The sequence below is a fragment of the Schistocerca piceifrons genome, chromosome 8 (genome assembly GCF_021461385.2).
Source record: "Schistocerca piceifrons isolate TAMUIC-IGC-003096 chromosome 8, iqSchPice1.1, whole genome shotgun sequence".
NCBI lineage: Eukaryota > Metazoa > Arthropoda > Insecta > Orthoptera > Acrididae > Schistocerca > Schistocerca piceifrons.
In genome coordinates this window covers 391,519,224-391,539,230 of record NC_060145.1, presented here as the reverse complement: position 1 = coordinate 391,539,230, position 20,007 = coordinate 391,519,224, and the positions used below count along the sequence as shown (strand labels likewise).

Sequence of the window (20,007 nt, the reverse complement as noted above, 5' to 3'; positions counted from 1 at the left end):
TACTTGGGTGAAAATGTAGCTGGACGAAGGACAGGTCGAAGAGGTGCTGTTGAGTATCCCGCACGATCTCCGGGCCTTACACCTCTTGTCTTCTACCTATGGGGGACTTTGAAATTTATCAACAGAAGCCAGGTACACTGAACGAGTTATGACAAACCGTCGAGGCGTCCTGTGCAGCTATCACACTGGCAACAGCTCAGCGGTATCAACGTTGTTTGGCTGATAATGCGGTCACTTTGAACACATAAAATCAGAATTGAAACGGTGTTTCATTTTGTTCCATTAATACTTACTATCAAAGAGTGTCTACATTTTTATGGACCTCTCTGGGGTAACTACGGCCAGGACAGACAATGATCCCTTCAGTGCAGATGCACACCAAGCTCAACTCTTACGGGAACTTGTGAAATGGCCCGCGTAATGGGGATAATGGGCAAGAAGCACTACATCAGTAGTGTGTGTGTAGGTTGAGAGTTTGGGTCTGGCAGGAGACGTGCTAGGGTAGGCCGGCAGTTCTAGTGAGCACTGTATCCAGATGGCATAGTGGTCAGCGCATGTGCCTAGTACGTAGGAGGCCGAGGTTCGAATCTCGGTCCAGCACAAATTTCTAACTTTCCCCATTGATTTAAATCTGTGACCACTGGCAGCGAATGTCTTTAATTCTTTTGTGTCTTGAATGTTATCGTCCACAAACCATTAGCTCGTAGATACTGCTTTATGCTGGGCGCATTATAATTATGACGCAAACGGTCATCATATTCGAACTGTACCTCAGCTGTCCGCAGTGCACAACGCTTCGAAAGGTGTTTACGTTCTTCCGCATTTAGCGTTACCCTAAGGCACTCCCCTCTCCCCCCCCCCCCCCTTCCTCACCTCGAAAAACATACGCATGCTGTAACACCACCTCCTCTCTACCTCGCTGTTGGCACTACTGGTGGCGGACAATGTTCTACAGACATTCGCCAAACCCAGACCTTTCTATCGGATTGCCACAGGGTTCAGAGTGATTCATCACTGCAAATCAGTCACTTCAAGTGGCGTCGCTTATCATTGCGTGCAGAAATGAGAGGCTTATGAGGAGCTGCTCGACAACTGTACCGCGTTCTTTTTAAGTCGCTACGGACAGACATTGTGCTAGTGGGGCTGGTGGTAGCACTTTGGAACTCACGAGTGAAATGTTCCGCCGATTTTATGCGATTTTTCCCGCAAAATTCGACGGTCCCTGTCCGTCAGTACATAAGAACCGCCTGGTTTTGGTTCAGCGGTGTTGTTCCTTTGCGTTTCCATTTCACAATCACATTACCAGCAGCCAACTTGGGCAGTTTAGGAAGGTTTCGAATGTCACTGGGAAATTTAGACTGACAATAACGTGATTTAGTAACAAAAGTTCGTGAGTTCAGTATGAACATGACTATCCGTTTGAGCTTGGGATATGCAGTTGCGGCCGAACTTTAAATAGTAATTCTTGAACAGTACACCACGGATTTATAGCAGCAGTTACGGTACCGACTTGGCACTAGTTTCGTGACTGGGCTGTTTCTGAGAATATAGCCTACTAACATAGCCACACAGCCGAGAAACAAGGAGTGCTCAACACTATGTCTTCACGTGCCTTCAGTATAAGACATAATAACAAACGGTTGTGGATTTGTTAAATAAGACATAAAGCTCAATAGCTTCAATGATTTGTCCATAGACAGCAGTTTCGAACGAAATATTAATTGTGCTAATACGGAGGACGAAGAACCACCTTCACTCTCTGTAAGGATTGCATAGTTCCTGGAGATACTGACCGCACCAGTACAGTTCTACGGAAGAATTGCATACAGATCTCATTTTTCAGTCAGAACAAAATACAGGGTGCGGCAGAACCGACTAAGCAGTTTCTGTCTATTACTGCTGGGCTGTGGTGGGGGTAGGCAGTTGCTCGTGGTCTGCTTTCGGACGGTATTACACTATCAAATTTGTTTGTCAAAGATTTGATCAAAGATATGATCACATATTCGTCAAATTTATTTGACAAAGATCCTTGACGTGGCGCTAAAAAGGGGTATTACACTGTCATCATATTTTTCGTCAAAGTTCAAGATGGCTGACAACAACAACTTGTTATTAACTGCAGCAGTTGCATGTACCACAATTGCACTGTGTGCACATGAGGAAGAGAAGCGGAGAAAAAAAAGAAAACGTACCTGGATGAAGCCGTGTGTTTTACGACGATACGATAAAAGCATTCAACAAAACTTGTTACGTGAGCTTGAAGTGGAGGACGTCAAGTCGTACATAAATTACATAAGAATGGATAAGCATACATTTCAGTATTTGTTCAGTGGAGTGTATCCTCATATCACAAAGCACAATACTCACTTAAGAACTGCTATATCTGCAGAAGACAGGCTCACTGTAACACTCCAATTACTTGCTACAGGAGGTTTCCAATCTTCTTAATCTATTATTTTATCCAGGGTGCCTCACTTTGTAAAGTGCCTCATCAGCTACATACATCTCTATTGTTGTGATGTTTAAAGCTTTCCCGACGTACTGATTGTTGCATAAAAACACGGGAGAACTGCCGGATATCAGTAACGTCCTGCCACGATATTTCGGCGCAGAGTCTTCTGGCCATCTTCAGGGGAGTGCCACTATAGTAGTACTGGCGAGTGCGCTTTTTTTTTTTCTTTATTGTATTTCAATTCCCCATCGGGGCGGGCTGGCAGCAGCATATGCGCTGCTCTTCAGCCGAAAGACATAGAACAAAACAATAGAAGACATTTAAAAACAGCAAGGAGAGAAGAAGGCGAACATAGATATAAAAAAGGGAGAACATCATGGAAGGCAATATACAAAAAAAAAAACGGGGTGACTGTAAAACGGAGATAAAAAACTGTTTAAAAGTATCACACACAAAAAGCCACACACTGCGACGATTAAAAGGACACAAGGCACAGTATGACTGGAGCATAAAGGTGTTGACGGATGGCATAGCACACAACGTAACACTGACGGCGAACCTCAAGGCAGTACACAATTAAAATCACAGGCGAGTGCGCGCTGAGCTCCGCTATTTAAAGCCTTCTGAGGTGACATTGCGCATGCGCTGCTCAGCGTGCGCGTTCATAACGGCTCCGTGCGCTGCGCCTCGCGCCCTCCACTGCGAAAGCCTGGCGTATCGGTATCAGCTCGATTTTCATCTTTATGCAGATAACTACGTCGACTACGATGTTTATCTATAACAGGATTCCAAGCAGAGTTTAGCTGATAACGGTTATCTCGATTGATGAGAGTCTCGTTTGCAGACAGTCTTATTTCCACAGATTCATTGATAATCGAGCTCCAAAAGTTTGATGTATGGGCCAAAATTTTTATGTCGTTGTAATTCATGGAATGGTCCGTGGAAATACAATGTTCGGCGATTGCGGACTTGTTGGGTTGGAGAAGGCGAGTGTGCCGTTGGTGTTCCACAATGTGTTCGTGCACAGTTCGTGTTGTTTGTCCTATATATGATTTGCCGTATTCACACGGAATTTTGTAAACACCTGGTTTACGCAGGCCCAGGTCGTCTTCAACGGATCCCACCAGTGATGAAATTTTGGAAGGAGGGCTAAAGCTCACTCTCACTTGATACTTTCTCAATATTCTGCCTATCTGTGAAGAAATATTCCCAATAAATGGTAGATAAACAGTCGACCTGAAGGCCTCTTCCTCTTCCTTGTTCCGTCGTTTGTAGGTCTTCATCACCCTGTTCACTTACCTAGTTGAAAAGCCATTCTTCAGAAATACTTTTGGCAGGTGTTGCAGTTCCGCTTGAAGACTGTCAGAGATGGTATGGGCACGATGGATTAAGGTTTTGAGAACGCCCATTGTTTGTGCTGGATGGTGGCAACTAGTAGCTTGCAGATACAGGTCTGTATGAGTGGGCTTTCTGTACACCGAGTGACCAAGTGTGCCATCACTCTTCCGTCGCACCAAGACGTCTAAAAATGGCAGACAACCATCTTTCTCTATCTCCATGGTAAACTTTATGGTTTCATGTATGGAGTTCATGTGACGTAAAAATTCTTGGAGACGGTCAAGACCATGAGGCCTCAATATAAAAGTGTCGTCAACGCACCGCCAAAATACTGTCGGCTTAAAAGTGGCAAAGTCGAGTGCTCTCTCCTCAAAATCCTCCAAAAAATATTGGCCACCAGGGGAGACAAAGGACTCCCCATGGCGACACCGTCAGATTGTTCGTAAAATTCGGTGTTAAATATAAAATATGTAGAGGAGAGAGCGTGCTCAAACGACGCTATAATGTCTGCACCAAACATATTGCCAATGAGGTGTAGTGAGTCCACCAGAGGCACCTTTGTGAACAGTGAAACCACATCAAGACTGACCAATAAGCCATTACTTTGCAGTTGTAGTGACTGAAGTCGACTGATAAAATCACCAGAATTCTTTATGTGATGTGCACACTTGCCTATCATTGGTTTGAGCAAAGATGCCAAGAATTTTGCTAGGTCGTAGGTGGCTGCTCCAATGTTACTCACAATTGGACGTAATGGCACATTTTCCTTGTGGATCTTAGGCAGTCCATATAGCCTAGGTGGAACTGAACTGTTTGGTTTCAGTCTCTTGATGACCTCCTTATACATCTCTCCTTATACATCTCTATTAATTTTGTAGTTGTCGACACACACCAATTGTATTTACTGGCCATGTTTATAAACACGCTACAGATGACAGAACGCTGCAGCGATGCTAGCGCTCCACGTGGTAACATGTCACATTGTAGTGAACAGAAGAAAAGCGACTTTTATGATCAAATCTACAGCGAGGTCCTAGATTTGATCAAATTTACTTGACGACCGACGAGATTTGACAAAGTGCCCTATTATACCTTCAAACTTCTTTTACATAAATATTTGACGTATGAACTTTCATAATGAAATTTGATAGTGTAATACCAGCCTTTGTTCAGTCGTTGACCCCATTTCAGTAGCCAACATGGTCTGGATCGGTGCACATCGTGGTTTTGTCGTTCGCGCTTATTATGAAGACAACAGATCTGTAATCCCTACACAATGAGCTTTTCGGAGACAGTTCAACAGTCCACACAACAATACCGTTCCTAAAGCAAACACAATTCGGTCCTGGGTTCGGCAGTCGGAGGAAACTAGTAGCACACTAACAATAGATACACATGGCCGACGCAGATCCATCGGAACACCAAAAAATGTGCAGCGGATGAGAACAGCAGTTCAACAACCGCCGCAATGTTCTGCTCGACGACATGCCGTTGCATTGGGGATTGCAGACCGCAGTTTGAGAAGGATTCTGCAGTGCAATTTGAAGTTCCATCCTATCAAAATAGTGATTGCTCAAGAATTACGTCCAGCAGACTACAGCAATTTTTCAGTAGTGACGAGGCACATTTTCATCTTAGTGGGTGCGTGAATAAGCAAAACTTTTGGTATTGGGCTGAAAATAACCTCAGAATTATCCATGAAAGACCGCAACAGTCTCCTGAAGTGACAGTGTGGTGTGCCATATCACAGTTTGGCGTGGTAGGCCCCTTACTTTTTTGAGGAGGAAGGAGTGACCGTGACAGTGAATTCCACACGTTATGTTTCAATGTTGCAAAATTTTCTGCAACCCAGAATGGACGAGATTGTTGGAGAACATGGACTGGGAGAGTTGTGGTTCCAACAGGATGGAGCTACTGCTCACGCAGCACGAATTTCACTTGTTTTGAGAGAAATATTTCCTGGACGCCTCGTCTCTTTGAGTTGTGATGTCGGGTGGCCTGCGCGGTCACAAGATTTGAGCATCTGTGTCTACTTTCTCAGGGGATATCTCAAGGAAGAGGTTTCCAAAAGCCACTCTCACACCCTACCAAAGTTAAAAGAGGAGATGAGTGCCATACCCCGCGATATGTATGCAAGATCTGCTCGAAACTTCAGGAATCGTCTACAACAATGTATTGATGCTGACGGCCGCCATCTTGAGGGCATCATTTTCAAAACTAAATTAATGTAAAATGGTATATTGTACTAATTTAGAAAATAAAAACATTTATTCTCTATAAATCCAGATTTACTTTTTATTGCACCTTAAAACTGCTTAGTCGGTTCTGCCGCACCCTGTAAAAGACTTTCTCGACGCCAGACGGACGCACCGAATTACTTCCACGCTGTGGGAGTCTGTGAACAGATATGTGGCTACGGCAGGGTGTGTACAGGGGAAACAGGAAGTGCTTTGAATGCAGTGAGGAAAACGAACCCCACACGCACTGAAAATAAAGTGTGAAGCCTGCTGTACCGGAACAACAGGAGAACTACGGGCATGACATTGATTTCAACAGCGCACGTGTGCTGGCCAATGAAACAAATATTTTTAGAAGAAAAGTCCCTGAAGTAACTGAGATTTCCAAGAATGAATGAAATTTATACAGAAAGCTGTTATACGCTACCGGCTTCGTGGCTTTCCGCCATGAAGGAGTGAATACGCAGTCGCGTTGCGCGAGGAACACAAGTAGTTCAATGGTGTGGTCAGCCGCAGCTGAAGTAATCCGTATTTGAGAAATATAATCACTTCCAGCTGTATATTAACGTTTATTTGTTGGAACAGAACCAGTTTCGTGATATCAAATCACATCCTCAGGTGTACATAAGACGTTTGTACACCTGGAGATACGATCTGATATCACAAAACCGTTCGTGTCCCTATAAATAAAGGATCGTATACAGCTGGAAGATGTTTATTTGTCGTATGTGGCGAGGAATACAATCAACGTCGAGGAAACCAACTCTGCGGACAGTAATATTTTTGAGAAATATTCCTCTCTATTGCGCTGCCCGTTTCGCTTCCACCCAACGACCACGGCCCACCAATAGTAGCCGGAAGAATTTTAACCGGTAATTCTTCTTCAGAAAATCACGGGGTAACTATCTTTCTATGCGAGGTCGATGGTTTACCAGTGGTAGCCACAGGAATTTTACCCAGTAATCCCATTTCTTCAGCGTAAGCCTCGTCTTCGACACATTCCAAGTATGCAATTTTGTCATATGATGACATGGCTGGAAACCGCGGCTGTTCTCTAAAGACAAATGTTGATGGTGTTGAGGCAGCAACCAACTACAAATTTATTTTCAGTTCCTTTATTCAAAGGGTACCGTTACCGGGTTCGAATCGTTATGATTCATCTTCAGACGGTTCATGCTTTCATTACAACTTTTTTTCACAGATTAATTGTCCGAAAATATAAATAATACATAATTATAAGCACGCCACACAGCTGGTTGCATTATAAAAATGGTTCGAATGGTTCTGAGCACTATGGGACTTAACATCTGTGGTCATCAGTCCCATAGAACTTAGAACTACTTAAACCTAACTAACCTAATGACATCACACACATCCATGCCCGAGGCAGGATTCGAACCTGCGACCGTAGCAGGTTGCATTATAGATTTTCACAGTATTCTTATCATTGCACACGTAAATTTGCGTGAGAAATGATAAGAATGGATTGGATTGCTTGGGTGAAGAGACCAAACAGCGAGGTCATCAGTCTCATCGGATTAGGGAAGGACGGGGAAGGAAGTCGGCCGTGCCCTTTCAATGGAACCATCCCGGCATTTGCCTGGAGCGATTTAGGGAAATCACGGAAAACCTAAATCAAGATTGCCGGACGCGGGATTGAACCGTCGTCCTCCCGAATGCTGATAAGAATGGAGTGGAAATGTATTCACATCTGTATTGAAAACAAACACTCCAAACCGACATTTCACGTAAGTCACATCCAATGAAAATCTATAACGCAACAAACTGTGTGGCGTGCTTATAATTATGTACTATTTATACTTTAGGACAATTAATCTGTGAAAAAACGTTGTAATGACAGCATGAACCGTCTGAAGATGGATCACAACGATTCGAAACCGGTAACGATACCCTTTGAATAAAGGAACTGAAAATAAATTTGTGGCTGGTTGCTGTCTCAACACCATCAACATTCCAGTATGTCCCATATTTATGAGAGAAAGAGGTATGGCTGTATTTTCAGCGTTAAAAACTACACTCCTTGAAATTGAAATAAGAACACCGTGAATTCATTGTCCCAGGAAGGGGAAACTTTATTGACACATTCCTGGGGTCAGATACATCACATGATCACACTGACAGAACCACAGGCACATAGACACAGGCAACAGAGCATGCACAATGTCGGCACTAGTACAGTGTATATCCACCTTTCGCAGCAATGCAGGCTGCTATTCTCCCATGGAGACGATCGTAGAGATGCTGGATGTAGTCCTGTGGAACGGCTTGCCATGCCATTTCCACCTGGCGCCTCAGTTGGACCAGCGTTCGTGCTGGACGTGCAGACCGCGTGAGACGACGCTTCATCCACTCCCAAACATGCTCAATGGGGGACAGATCCGGAGATCTTGCTGGCCAGGGTAGTTGACTTACACCTTCTAGAGCACGTTGGGTGGCACGGGATACATGCGGACGTGCATTGTCCTGTTGGAACAGCAAGTTCCCTTGCCGGTCTAGGAATGGTAGAACGATGGGTTCGATGACGGTTTGGATGTACCGTGCACTATTCAGTGTCCCCTCGACGATCACCAGTGGTGTACGGCCAGTGTAGGAGATCGCTCCCCACACCATGATGCCGGGTGTTGGCCCTGTGTGCCTCGGTCGTATGCAGTCCTGATTGTGGCACTCACCTGCACGGCGCCAAACACGCACACGACCATCATTGGCACCAAGGCAGAAGCGACTCTCATCGCTGAAGACGACACGTCTCCATTCGTCCCTCCATTCACGCCTGTCGCGACACCACTGGAGGCAGGCTGCACGATGTTGGGGCGTGAGTGGAAGACGGCCTAACGGTGTGCGGGACCGTAGCCCAGCTTCATGGAGACGGTTGCGAATGGTCCTCGCCGATACCCCAGGAGCAACAGTGTCCCTAATTTGCTGGGAAGTGGCGGTGCGGTCCCCTACGGCACTGCGTAGGATCCTACGGTCTTGGCGTGCATCCGTGCGTCGCTGCGGTCCGGTCCCAGGTCGACGCGCACGTGCACCTTCCGCCGACCACTGGCGACAACATCGATGTACTGTGGAGACCTCACGCCCCACGTGTTGAGCAATTCGGCGGTACGTCCACCCGGCCTCCCGCATGCCCACTATATGCCCTCGCTCAAAGTCCGTCAACTGCACATACGGTTCACGTCCACGCTGTCGCGGCATGCTACCAGTGTTAAAGACTGCGATGGAGCTCCGTATGCCACGGCAAACTGGCTGACACTGACGGCGGCGGTGCACAAATGCTGCGCAGCTAGCGCCATTCGACGGCCAACACCGCGGTTCCTGGTGTGTCCGCTGTGGCGTGCGTGTGATCATTGCTTGTACAGCCCTCTCGCAGTGTCCGGAGCAAGTATGGTGGATCTGACACACCGGTGTCAATGTGTTCTTTTTTCCATTTCCAGGAGTGTATTTAGATACGTAAGCTACATTTTGTACACAGCATTATATGACTTAAAATGTACGAAACAGTAACTGGCCAGCGACTACACTTTCTTCTGCAAACTTTTCAAAACAAGTGGTGTGTTTTACTTAATCTCTAAAATAAAAAGAAAACCAGTTCATTATCAAGCAGTGATATCAGACTATAAGACGCAAAAACAACTCTCAATGGTCCCCTCAAATATGAATGAGAAAAATTGGGAAGACAGCATAGCGGAGAACATGAAATTACAGAGGCAGATGTAGCACATATTTTTTTTTCTTTTTTAGTCACACGAGATGACCCGAAATTCCCCTTCCCGTTTACCGTATGATACAGCTGTGTGGAGCAACCAGAACAACTCCGACAACAGAGAATGGTATCGACGTTTCGCTGTCGTTAAAGAATAACCAGTTCAGTCGCCTCAACTACATTTCCATGGGCTCCACCGGTGCGGTTTACTTCCTCATCGAGTCAAGAGTCACATCACATACCAAGTCGCATATTGTGTCGCCTCAGGGAGAACCACGCATTACACAGTTACAAACGCTGACGTCAAGTACAGTAAATTCTATAGCTACTATTTTAGAATCAGCGTAGTACACAATGTCTTTTTCTGGCAAACTGTGCTGCTGGAATTTAATGAGCGTGCCTTCAACACTTACCTAATGGCCAGATGTGTCAGTAACTGTGCAGCTCTTCTTCTGAATTTATTCGGGTGTAGACAAGGGTAGAGAAAGGGTTACCTGTGAGTAGGTGAGTACGTGCAGGTTGGGCCGCAGGCGCGCCGGTCTCAGGAAGGCCTTGGATGTGCTGCAGCGGGATCCTCTTCGTGTGGTTCCCTGCGCCACCATGAAGCCTGCAACACCAGCAACGACATCTCATCAGCAACAGACATACCCATATGCCCTATCCCAGGTCTCTCTGCACCTGGTGCCAGGGGCGGGCAGATGATCAAAGCACTTCCTGGCTGATACAGGAAATGACGACGATGATAGCGGTTCGCTGTTCCCCGCTTAGCCGGCCGGTGTGGCCGAGCGGTACTAGGTGCTACAGTCTGGAACCGCGAGACCGCTACGGTCGCAGGTTCGAATCCTGCCTCGGGCATGGATGTGTGTGATGTCCTTACGTTAGTTAGGTTTAAGTAGTTCTAAGTTCCAGGGGACTGATGACCTCAGAAGTTAAGTCCCATAGTGCTCAGGGCCATTTGAACCATTTTGTTCCCCGCTTGCCAATATGGCCTCGGCAGCAACAGCTGTGTAGTACAGTAATGAATTACTCTGTACATTTGCCTTTAACCGGAAGTACTGAATTCGCCTTGCAGGATATTAATGGCCTCATAGCTTTGTTGCGCACTTTCGCTAGTAGCTGCAAACATCCTTATCCATAGTGTTTAAAAGATCAGAAAAAAAGCACATGATCAAAACAAATTGCTATAATTATGTTAGCGGCTGTAACTGTCGTCCGCAGAGCGATATGACAACAGCGAACAAAAGTAACGGATACCGGATCGACGGATACGGAGATCTCGGCTGGCTGCACTCGAAAAGCCGTACAGACACAGGTCGCGAAAATAGATTGGTAATCTGTCATGGTATTTTGAGGATGTTCCTTGTATTTGATTAATTGTGTAGTAAATAAGGTATACAATGGAAACGTTGACAAAGGTTGTATCTTGGTCTTGTAATATTTCTTATTTTCTTTGTGATATTGATTGTTAATACTGAGAAATTATTGTATTCATTTTCCTGTACTTTGTAGCAACAGGCATGGCAAGGAGTTTATTTAGTAAGGAATTAAGTAAGACATAGTGTGTTAACGCAGCGATAGGATTTATATAGTCCATAATGTGTAGGTAGATGGATCACAAGCATTCGGTCTATTCAAAAGAGGGATGGAGACTGTGGCTTCCTTTCCTCTTTGGCGCTATCGCCAAGGACGATTATGATGCACCTCATAGTTCTGGCGGAACTAAACCTCGTCAATGGGAAAGGGGTAGGTGCATTGCAGAATCAACAACTGGAACTAGGGGTACTATTCCCTAGCCAGGAGGACATCGTTTTAACCAGGCGCCACTGGACGGTGAAATTTACATACACTGTGTGATAAAAAGTATCCGGATACCCCCAAAAACATACGTTTTTCATATTAGGTGCATTGTGCTGACACCTAATGCAAAGTACTCAATATCAGCGACCTCAGTAGTCATTAGATGTCGTGAGAGAGCAGAATGGGGCGCTTCGTGGAACTCACGGACTTCGAACGTGGCCAGGTGATTGGGTGTCACTTGTGTCATACGTTTGCACGCGAGATTTGCACACTCATAAATATCCCTAGGTCCACTGTTTCCAATGTCATAGTGAAGTGGGAACATGAAGGGACACGCACGGCACAAAAGCGTACAGGCCGACCTCGTATGTTGACTGACAGAGACCGCCGACAGTTGAAGACGCTGGCAATGTGTAATAGGCAGACATCTATCCAGACCACTACACAGGAATTCCAAACTGCATCAGGATCCATTGCAAATGCTATAACAGTTGGGCGGTAGGTGAGAAAACTTGGATTTCATGCTTTAGCGGCTGCTCATTAGCCACACATCACGCCGGTAAATGCCAAACGACGCCTTACTTGGTGTAAGGACCGTAAACATTGGACGACTGAACAGTGGAAAAACGTTGTGTGGAGTGCCGAATCACGGTACACAATGTGGCGATCCGATGGCAAGGTGTGGGTGTGACCAATACCCGGTAAACGTCATCTGCCAGCGTGTGTAGTGCCAACAGTAAAATTCGGAGGCGGTGGTGTTATGGTGTGGTCGCGTTTTTCATAAAGGGGGCTTGCACCTCTTGTTGTTTTGAGTGGCATAGGCCTACATTGCTGTTTTAAGCACCTTCTTGCTTCCCACTGTTGAAGAACAATTCGGGGATGGCGATTGCATCTTTCATCACGATCGAGCACCTGTTCATAATGCACGGCCTGTGGCGGAGTGATTGCACGACAATAACGTCCCTGTAATGGACTGTCCAGCACACACACCTGACCTGAATCCTATAGAACACATTTGGGATGTTTGGGAACGCCGATTTTGTGCCAGGCCTCACCGATTGACATGGATGTCTCTCCTCAGTGCAGCACTCCGTGAAGAATGGGCTGCCATTCCCCAAGAAACCTCCCAGCACCTGATTGAACGTATGCCTGCGAGAGTGGGAGCTGTCATCAAGGCTGTGGATGGGCCAACACCATATTGAATTCCAGCATTACCGATGGAGGGCGCCACAAACTTGTAAGTCGTTTTCAGCCAGGTCTCCGGATACTTTTGAATCACATAGTGTACAATGCTTGGGAAGTGAGGAACGAACCATTGAGGCTGGAAGAGACGTTTGCTGAGTCACTCCTTGAGGCCAAGAAAAAGGGAATGTAGGAGGAAACATGAGGGGAGTACCAGGGATTACATCTCACCCGTGAACGAGTGTGGGAGCAGTTACGCCAAGTTGTAGATTTGGTACCACACACGCTGGTGCGTCGTAAGAGAAAATGGTTGGATGCAGGTGGCAGGTTGCTAAAGACAGTCTTCAAGGCCGTGGGTACTGACAGTGTCCTCGAGTTAGACTATCCGCTGGGACAGGTAACAGAAGTAGCAAATAAGAATAAAGTTGCAAGTGAGTGGCACACCACAGGGCTGATAAAATTGGAACGTTGCAGGAGCTAACAGTAGAATTGATGGAATATGTGAAAATGACCATGGGCATGGTGAGTAAAGATCTGAATGTGATGCAGATCCAGCTGACGTGGTGTACTGGTTGCTATCTGCAGACGATGACAGTTACCTTATAGCTGGGGAGGGGGTGGGGGTGGACAGTATTCATGTTCGCTCCACCCTCCCTTACTGTGACAGGATATAATTATTGATCCACGTAGACTCCGGAAGCGGTGCAGCACCAGACCCATCAACGACGTAATCGGGGTCCCCATTGCACTCGTACTATTCTGCGTCAATACTATTCCAGCCCCTGCAGTCGGCAGCGGATGTAGATGCGTGGTAACCAAACATACTTTAGTGTCAGGACAGAGATTTCTGTCATGTGAGCTTGGCCCCTTTACAACTTCTGGAGAGGAATGCAACGACAGCCTTCTTCTTGCTTGGCCGCAGGTTACGAACGCCATCTGGGAAAGAAGTGGCGTAACAGAATAAACAAGAAATGTTTTTGCGACGTTTGTTGCGGTAACAAATAACTTTCTGTAAGAAAAGCATGTAATAGTTGCGGTCCTCGACATTTTGATTAGAAACTGTGACTGTAGTATGCACATGGATTTTGATGTCTCTCGCATAGCACTAACTTTCCATATCGTTGGATATATAAGTGTTTTCCTTACTTAACAAATAAATGAGGTGTCATTCCTTTTCTTACAATAGTAGCAACCCCCTGACCACATTTACTTTAACTGTTGGAAAAAAGGTATGTTGGAATCTGCGATCTGTGGAGAGAACCTCCATTGAGACATCGAGACATCTTAGAATGATATGAGATAAGCAAATCTTTCCTCCAGGAATCAACGAAACACCGAGTGCAGTGTTAGGATTTACTCTCGCAGCAGCTAATCATAGCGAACAACTTGTGCAGATGCAGAAACGTGCCGTAGCAGAAATCTTACACGAATTGTCCCAACTGTATTCGTCGGACAATTGTTCTCACGGGTGCCTCAACAAGATCACTGCCGATGTTCTCCTCTGAGCTTGTGTTCCAGCTGTTTCTGTTTTTGTGGTCTTCAGTCTTGAGACTGGTTTGATGTGGCTCTCCATGCTACTCTATCCTGTGGAAGCCTCTTCATCTCCGAGAAACTACTGCAATCTACATCCTTCAGCCTCTGCTTACTGTATCCATCTCTTGGTCTCCCTCTACGATTTTTACCCTCCACGCTGCCCTCCAATACTAAATTGGTGATCCCTTGATGCCTCAGAATATGCCCTGCGAACCGATCACTTCTTCTAGTCAATTTGTGCCGCAAATTCCCCTCCTCCCAAATTCTCTTCAGTACCTCCTCATTAATTATGTGATATACCCATCTAATCTTCAGAATTTTTCTGTAGCACCACATTTCGAAAGCTTCTGTTCTCCTCCTGTCTAAACCATTTATCGTCCACATACATACATAGTTACATTCCATACAAATACATTCGGAAAAGACTACCTGGCACCTAAATCTATACTCGAATGTTAATAAATTTCTCTTCTTCAGAAACGCTTTCCTTGCCATTACCAGTCTACATTTTATAGCCTCTCTATTTGGACCATCATTCAGTTATTTTGCTCCCCAGATAGCAGAACTCATCTACTACTTTAAGTGTCTTGTTTCCTAAAATAATTCCCTCAACATCACCTGATTTATTTCGACTACATTCCATTATCCTTGTTTTGCTTTTGTCAATGTCCATCTTTCAAGGCTCTGTCCATTCCGTTCAACTGATCTTTCAAGTCCTTTGCTGTTTCTGGGAGAATTACAATGTCATCGGCAAAACTTCAAAGTATTTATCCCTTCTCCCTGGACTTTAATTTGCATTCCAAATTTTATTTTTATTTTTTTTATTGCTTGCTCGATGTACATATTCAATAAGACAGAGGATAGGCTACAACCCTGTCTCATTCGTTTCTCAACCACTGCTTCCCTTACATGCCCATTGAGTCTTATAACTGTCGTCCTGTTTGTGTCAAGTTGTAAATAGCCTTTTGCGACCTGTATTTTGCCCCTTCTACCTTCAGAATTTGAAAGAGTTGTTCCAACAACATTGTCAAAAGCTTTCTCTAAGTCTGCAACTGCTATCAACGTAAGTTTGCTTTTTCCTTCATCTATTTTCTAAGAGAAGTTGATGGGTCAGTATTGTCTCGTGTGTTCCTACATTTCTACGGTATCCAAACTGAACTTTCACGAGATCGGCTTCTACCACTTTTTCCATTCTTCTGTAAATAATTCGTGTTAGTATTTTGCAACCGTGACTTACTAAACTGATAGTTTGATAATATTCACACCTGTCAGCGCATGCTTTCTTTGAAATTGGAATTACTAAATTCTTCTTGAAGCCAGAGGGTATTCTGCCTGTTTCATGTATCTTGCCCACCAGATGGAAGAGTTTTGTCATGGCTTGCTCTCCCAATGCTATTAGTAGTTCCAACGAAATTTTGTCTATTCCCGGGGCCTTGTCAGTAGTTTCAAAGGAATTTTGTCTACTACCGGAGCCTTGTTCGACTTAGGTCTTTCAGTGCTCAGTCAAATTCTACTCACAGTATCATACCTCCAATTTCAGCTTCATCTATGCCATCTTCCATTGCTATAATATACCTTTCAGTTTTCCACTCCTTGCTTAAGACTGGCTCTCAAACTGAGCTCTTCATATTCATACAGATACTTCTCTTTTCTCCAAAGGTCTCTTTAATTTTACTGTAGGCGGTATATATTTTATTCGTAGCGATATATGCTTCTAAAACCTTATATTTATCCTCTAGCCATTCCTGCTAAGCCACTTTGCAGTTCCTGTCAATCTCAGTTTTTAGAAGTATGTATTCCCTTTCACCTGCTTCATGCACTGATTTTTTATATTTTCTCCTTCATCAGTTAAATTCAATATCTCTTTGTGTTACCCAAGGATTCCTTCAGGCCTCGTATTTTTACCTATTTGATCCCCTGCTGCCTTCACTATTTCATCTCTAATAACTACACATTCTTCTTCTACTGTATTCCTTTCCCCTGTTCTTGGCAATTGTTCCCTAATGCTCCCTCTGAAACCCTCTACAATCTCTGGTTCTTTCAGTTTATCCAGCTCCCATCTCTTTAATTTCCTACGTTTTTTGCAATTTCTTTAGTGTTAATCTACAATTCATAACCAACAAATTGTGGTCAGAGTCCACAGCTGTCCCTGGAAACTTCTTACAATTTAAAATCTGTTCTGAAATTTCTGTCTTACCATTACGTAATTAATCTGAAACCTTCCAGTGTCTCCAGATGTCTTCCACGTACACATCCTTCTTTCATAGTTCTTAAACCAAGTATTAGCGAAAAGCAAATTATGCTCTGTGCAAAATTATAACATGCGGCTTCCTCTTTCATTCCTTTCCTCCAGTCCATATTCACATAATATATTTTCTTTTCTTCCTTTCCTACTATCGAATTCCAGTTCCCTTGACTGTTACATTTTCGTCTCCCTTAACTATATGAATAATTTCTTTTATCTCATCATACATTTCTTCAATCTCTTCATCATCTGCGGGGCTAGTTGGTTCATAAACTTTTACTACTGTGGTGGCTGTGGGCTTGGCTACAATAATGCGTTTACTATGTAGCTTACAAGCGTTCCTATTTTCTTATTAATTATTAGACCTACTCTCGCATTACCCCTATTTGATTTTGTATTTATAACCCCGTACTCACCTGATCAGAAGTCCTGTTTCTCCTGCCGCCGAAATTCGCTAATTCTCACTATACAGGGTGATTCAAAAAGAATACCACAACTTTAGGAATTTAAAACTCTGCAACGACAAAAGGCAGAGCTAAGCACTATCTGTCGGCGAATTAAGGGAGCTATAAAGTTTCATTTAGTTGTACATTTGTTCGCTTGAGGCGCTGTTGACTAGGCGTCAGCGTCAGTTGATGCTAAGATGGCGACCGCTCAACAGAAAGCTTTTTGTGTTATTGAGTACGGCAGAAGTGAATCGACGACAGTTGTTCAGCGTGCATTTCGAACGAAGTATGGTGTTAAACCTCCTGGTAGGTGGTGTATTAAACGTTGGTATAATCAGTTTACAGAGAATGGGTGTTTGTGCAAAGGGAAAAGTTCTGGACGGCCGAGAACGAGTGATGAAAATGTAGCACGCATCCAGCAAGCATTTGTTCGCAGCCCAGGAAAATCGACTCGCAGAGCTAGCAGAGAGCTGCAAATTCCACAATCAACTGTATGGAGAGTCCTACGAAAAAGGTTAGTTATGAAACCTTATCGTCTGAAATTGGTTCAAGCACTGTCTGCAGCTGATAAGATTAAAAGAATCGATTTCTGTGATTTTATCCTTGCTCAAATGGAAACAGATGAATCTTTCGTTTCAAAGATTGTGTTTAGTGATGAAGCAACTTTCCACACTAACGGGAAAGTCAACCGTCACAATGTCTGTATATGGGGCACTGAGAATCCGCGGGAAACAACTCAGTATGAACGTGACTCGCCTAAGGTGAACGTTTTCTGTGCCATTTCAGCCAATAAAGTTTTTGGTCCCTTTTTCTTCGATGGTGCTACTGTAACTGGACTACAGTATCTGGAGATGTTAGAGAATTGGCTGTTCCCTCAGCTCGAACAAGAAGCACAACAATTCATATTTCAGCAGGATGGAGCGCCACCACATTGGCACTTATCTGTCCGTAACTACCTGAACGTCAACTACCCGAGGCGATGGATCGGCCGCCAGCAGTCCGTGACAAAGCACTTCATCACTGGCCTCCAAGAAGCCCTGATCTTACCCCCTGCGATTTTTTCTTATGGGGGTATGTTAAGGATATGGTGTTTCGGCCACCTCTCCCAGCCACCATTGATGATTTGAAACGAGAAATAACAGCAGCTATCCAAACTGTTACACCTGATATGCTACAGAGAGTGTGGAACGAGTTGGAGTATCGGGTTGATATTGCTCGTGTGTCTGGAGGGGGCCATATTGAACATCTCTGAACTTGTTTTTGAGGGGAAAAAAACCTTTTTAAATACTCTTTGTAATGATGTATAACAGAAGGTTATATTATGTTTCTTTCATTAAATACACATTTTTAAAGTTGTTGTATTCTTTTTGAATCACCCTGTATTAACTTCAGCATAGCCATTTCTCATTTTAAATTTTCTAACCTACCTGCCGGATTAAGGGGTCTGATATTACAAGTATATGGGCAGTAGTTTATCTGATTGAACCTTACCTGGGAGGAAGTAACACAGCACTAGCTATGAAGTAAGTCACATGTAGCCTAGTGTTGCTACGCAACTCTGATGGATGAGTAATACAAAGTGCTACTTTGTTACTGGGACTCATCGTCTGCATGAGTACCATGCCCAGTAAAGCAGTGTGGCTTCCGTTCGTAATCTAGGCTGCGGCGTTAGGACTGCTTTCAGTTTAACTCCAAGCACTTTTTCTACCAGAATGAATAACTGTGAAATTTTCTAGCAAATAGAAGTGTGCGCTGAACTGGGAATTGAACCCGGAACCTTTTCCTGCGAGGGTAAATACACTACCGACTGAGCTACCCAGGCACGACTTACGACTCGCTATCACAGTTATACTTCTGCTACTTCCCAAATTTCACAGAACCTTTCCTGGATACAATGAGGACCCAACACGAAAGAATATTGCAGAGAAATGGGTAAGCCACAGCCTAGTGGGTGTTTTCTGAACGAATTTTCACTCTGCACCTGAGTGTACGCTCACTTTAAATTTTCTGGAAAATGAAAACTGTGCCGGACCGAGGCTCGAACCCAGCACATTTGTTTCTCGCGGGGTGCGAGTAATAGCTGTTCCGGGTTCTACTCCCGGTCTAGAACTCAGTCTAAATAAGCCAGAAAATTGAAATAAGTGCAAAAATGAAAATTCATTCTCGACGCTTGATGGGAAGTTTTAGTCTCACTGCATAATGGGTTGTTACTAATGTCGAGAAAGGCTCAACCAGACATTTGGAAGGAAATTGAATTTCTGCTATGAAACTGTGAAAGTTAGATAAGTTATATTCCTGATACGCGTATCTGAAATTAACGACAGAGGCCACTACAATGTCGCATCAAGATCGTGTATGCGCTTTACAAATCAGTAGAGAGTCATATCGAAGAGGAGCGGATATTCGTCGTGATTTGCTTGGTTACTGAAAAACTAAGACTGAAGCTTCAAGACAGTAATGAAATGTTGCTGTGTGTATTTTACATTTTTTCACATAAAATTTTAATTTAGACTAGTTTCTGTACAGCTCTATGCCGAAAGAAGACGCTGAATTTCAGTTCACGCCATTGTTGTTCCAATCCTTTATTTTCTTTTTGGTTCTGCTGTTCTTTTTTTTCTTGTAAGGAAATATTATTATTAGTTCACTGTTGCAGCGCTTATTTCACAATGGGGCATCTTCATATCACACTTCTACAGGGTGTTTCAAAAATGACCGGTATATTTGAAACGGCAATAAAAACTAAACGAGCAGCGATAGAAATACACCGTTTGTTGCAATATTATTGGGACAACAGTACATTTTCAGGCGGACAAACTTTCGAAATTACAGTAGTTACAATTTTCAACAACAGATGGCGCTGCAAGTGATGTGAAAGATATAGAAGACAACGCAGTCTGTGGGTGCGCCATTCTGTACGTCGTCTTTCTGCTGTAAGCGTGTGCTGTTCACAACGTGCAAGTGTGCTGTAGACAACATGGTTTATTCCTTAGAACAGAGGATTTTTCTGGTTTTCGAATTCCACCGCCTAGAACACAGTGTTGTCGCAACAAGACGAA

At 44.2% G+C, this 20,007-nt stretch overlaps 1 protein-coding gene across 1 annotated transcript in view; it reads right to left on the bottom strand.

Moving 5' to 3' along the window:
* The window catches only part of LOC124711355 (glucose dehydrogenase [FAD, quinone]-like), a 108,171-nt gene that overhangs the window by 25,423 nt on the left and 62,741 nt on the right, over positions 1–20,007 (bottom strand). The window contains exon 4 of the mRNA XM_047241391.1: positions 10,243–10,355. Within this exon, the coding sequence (XP_047097347.1) occupies positions 10,243–10,355 (113 nt within the window). The remainder of the gene's footprint in view (positions 1–10,242; positions 10,356–20,007) is intronic.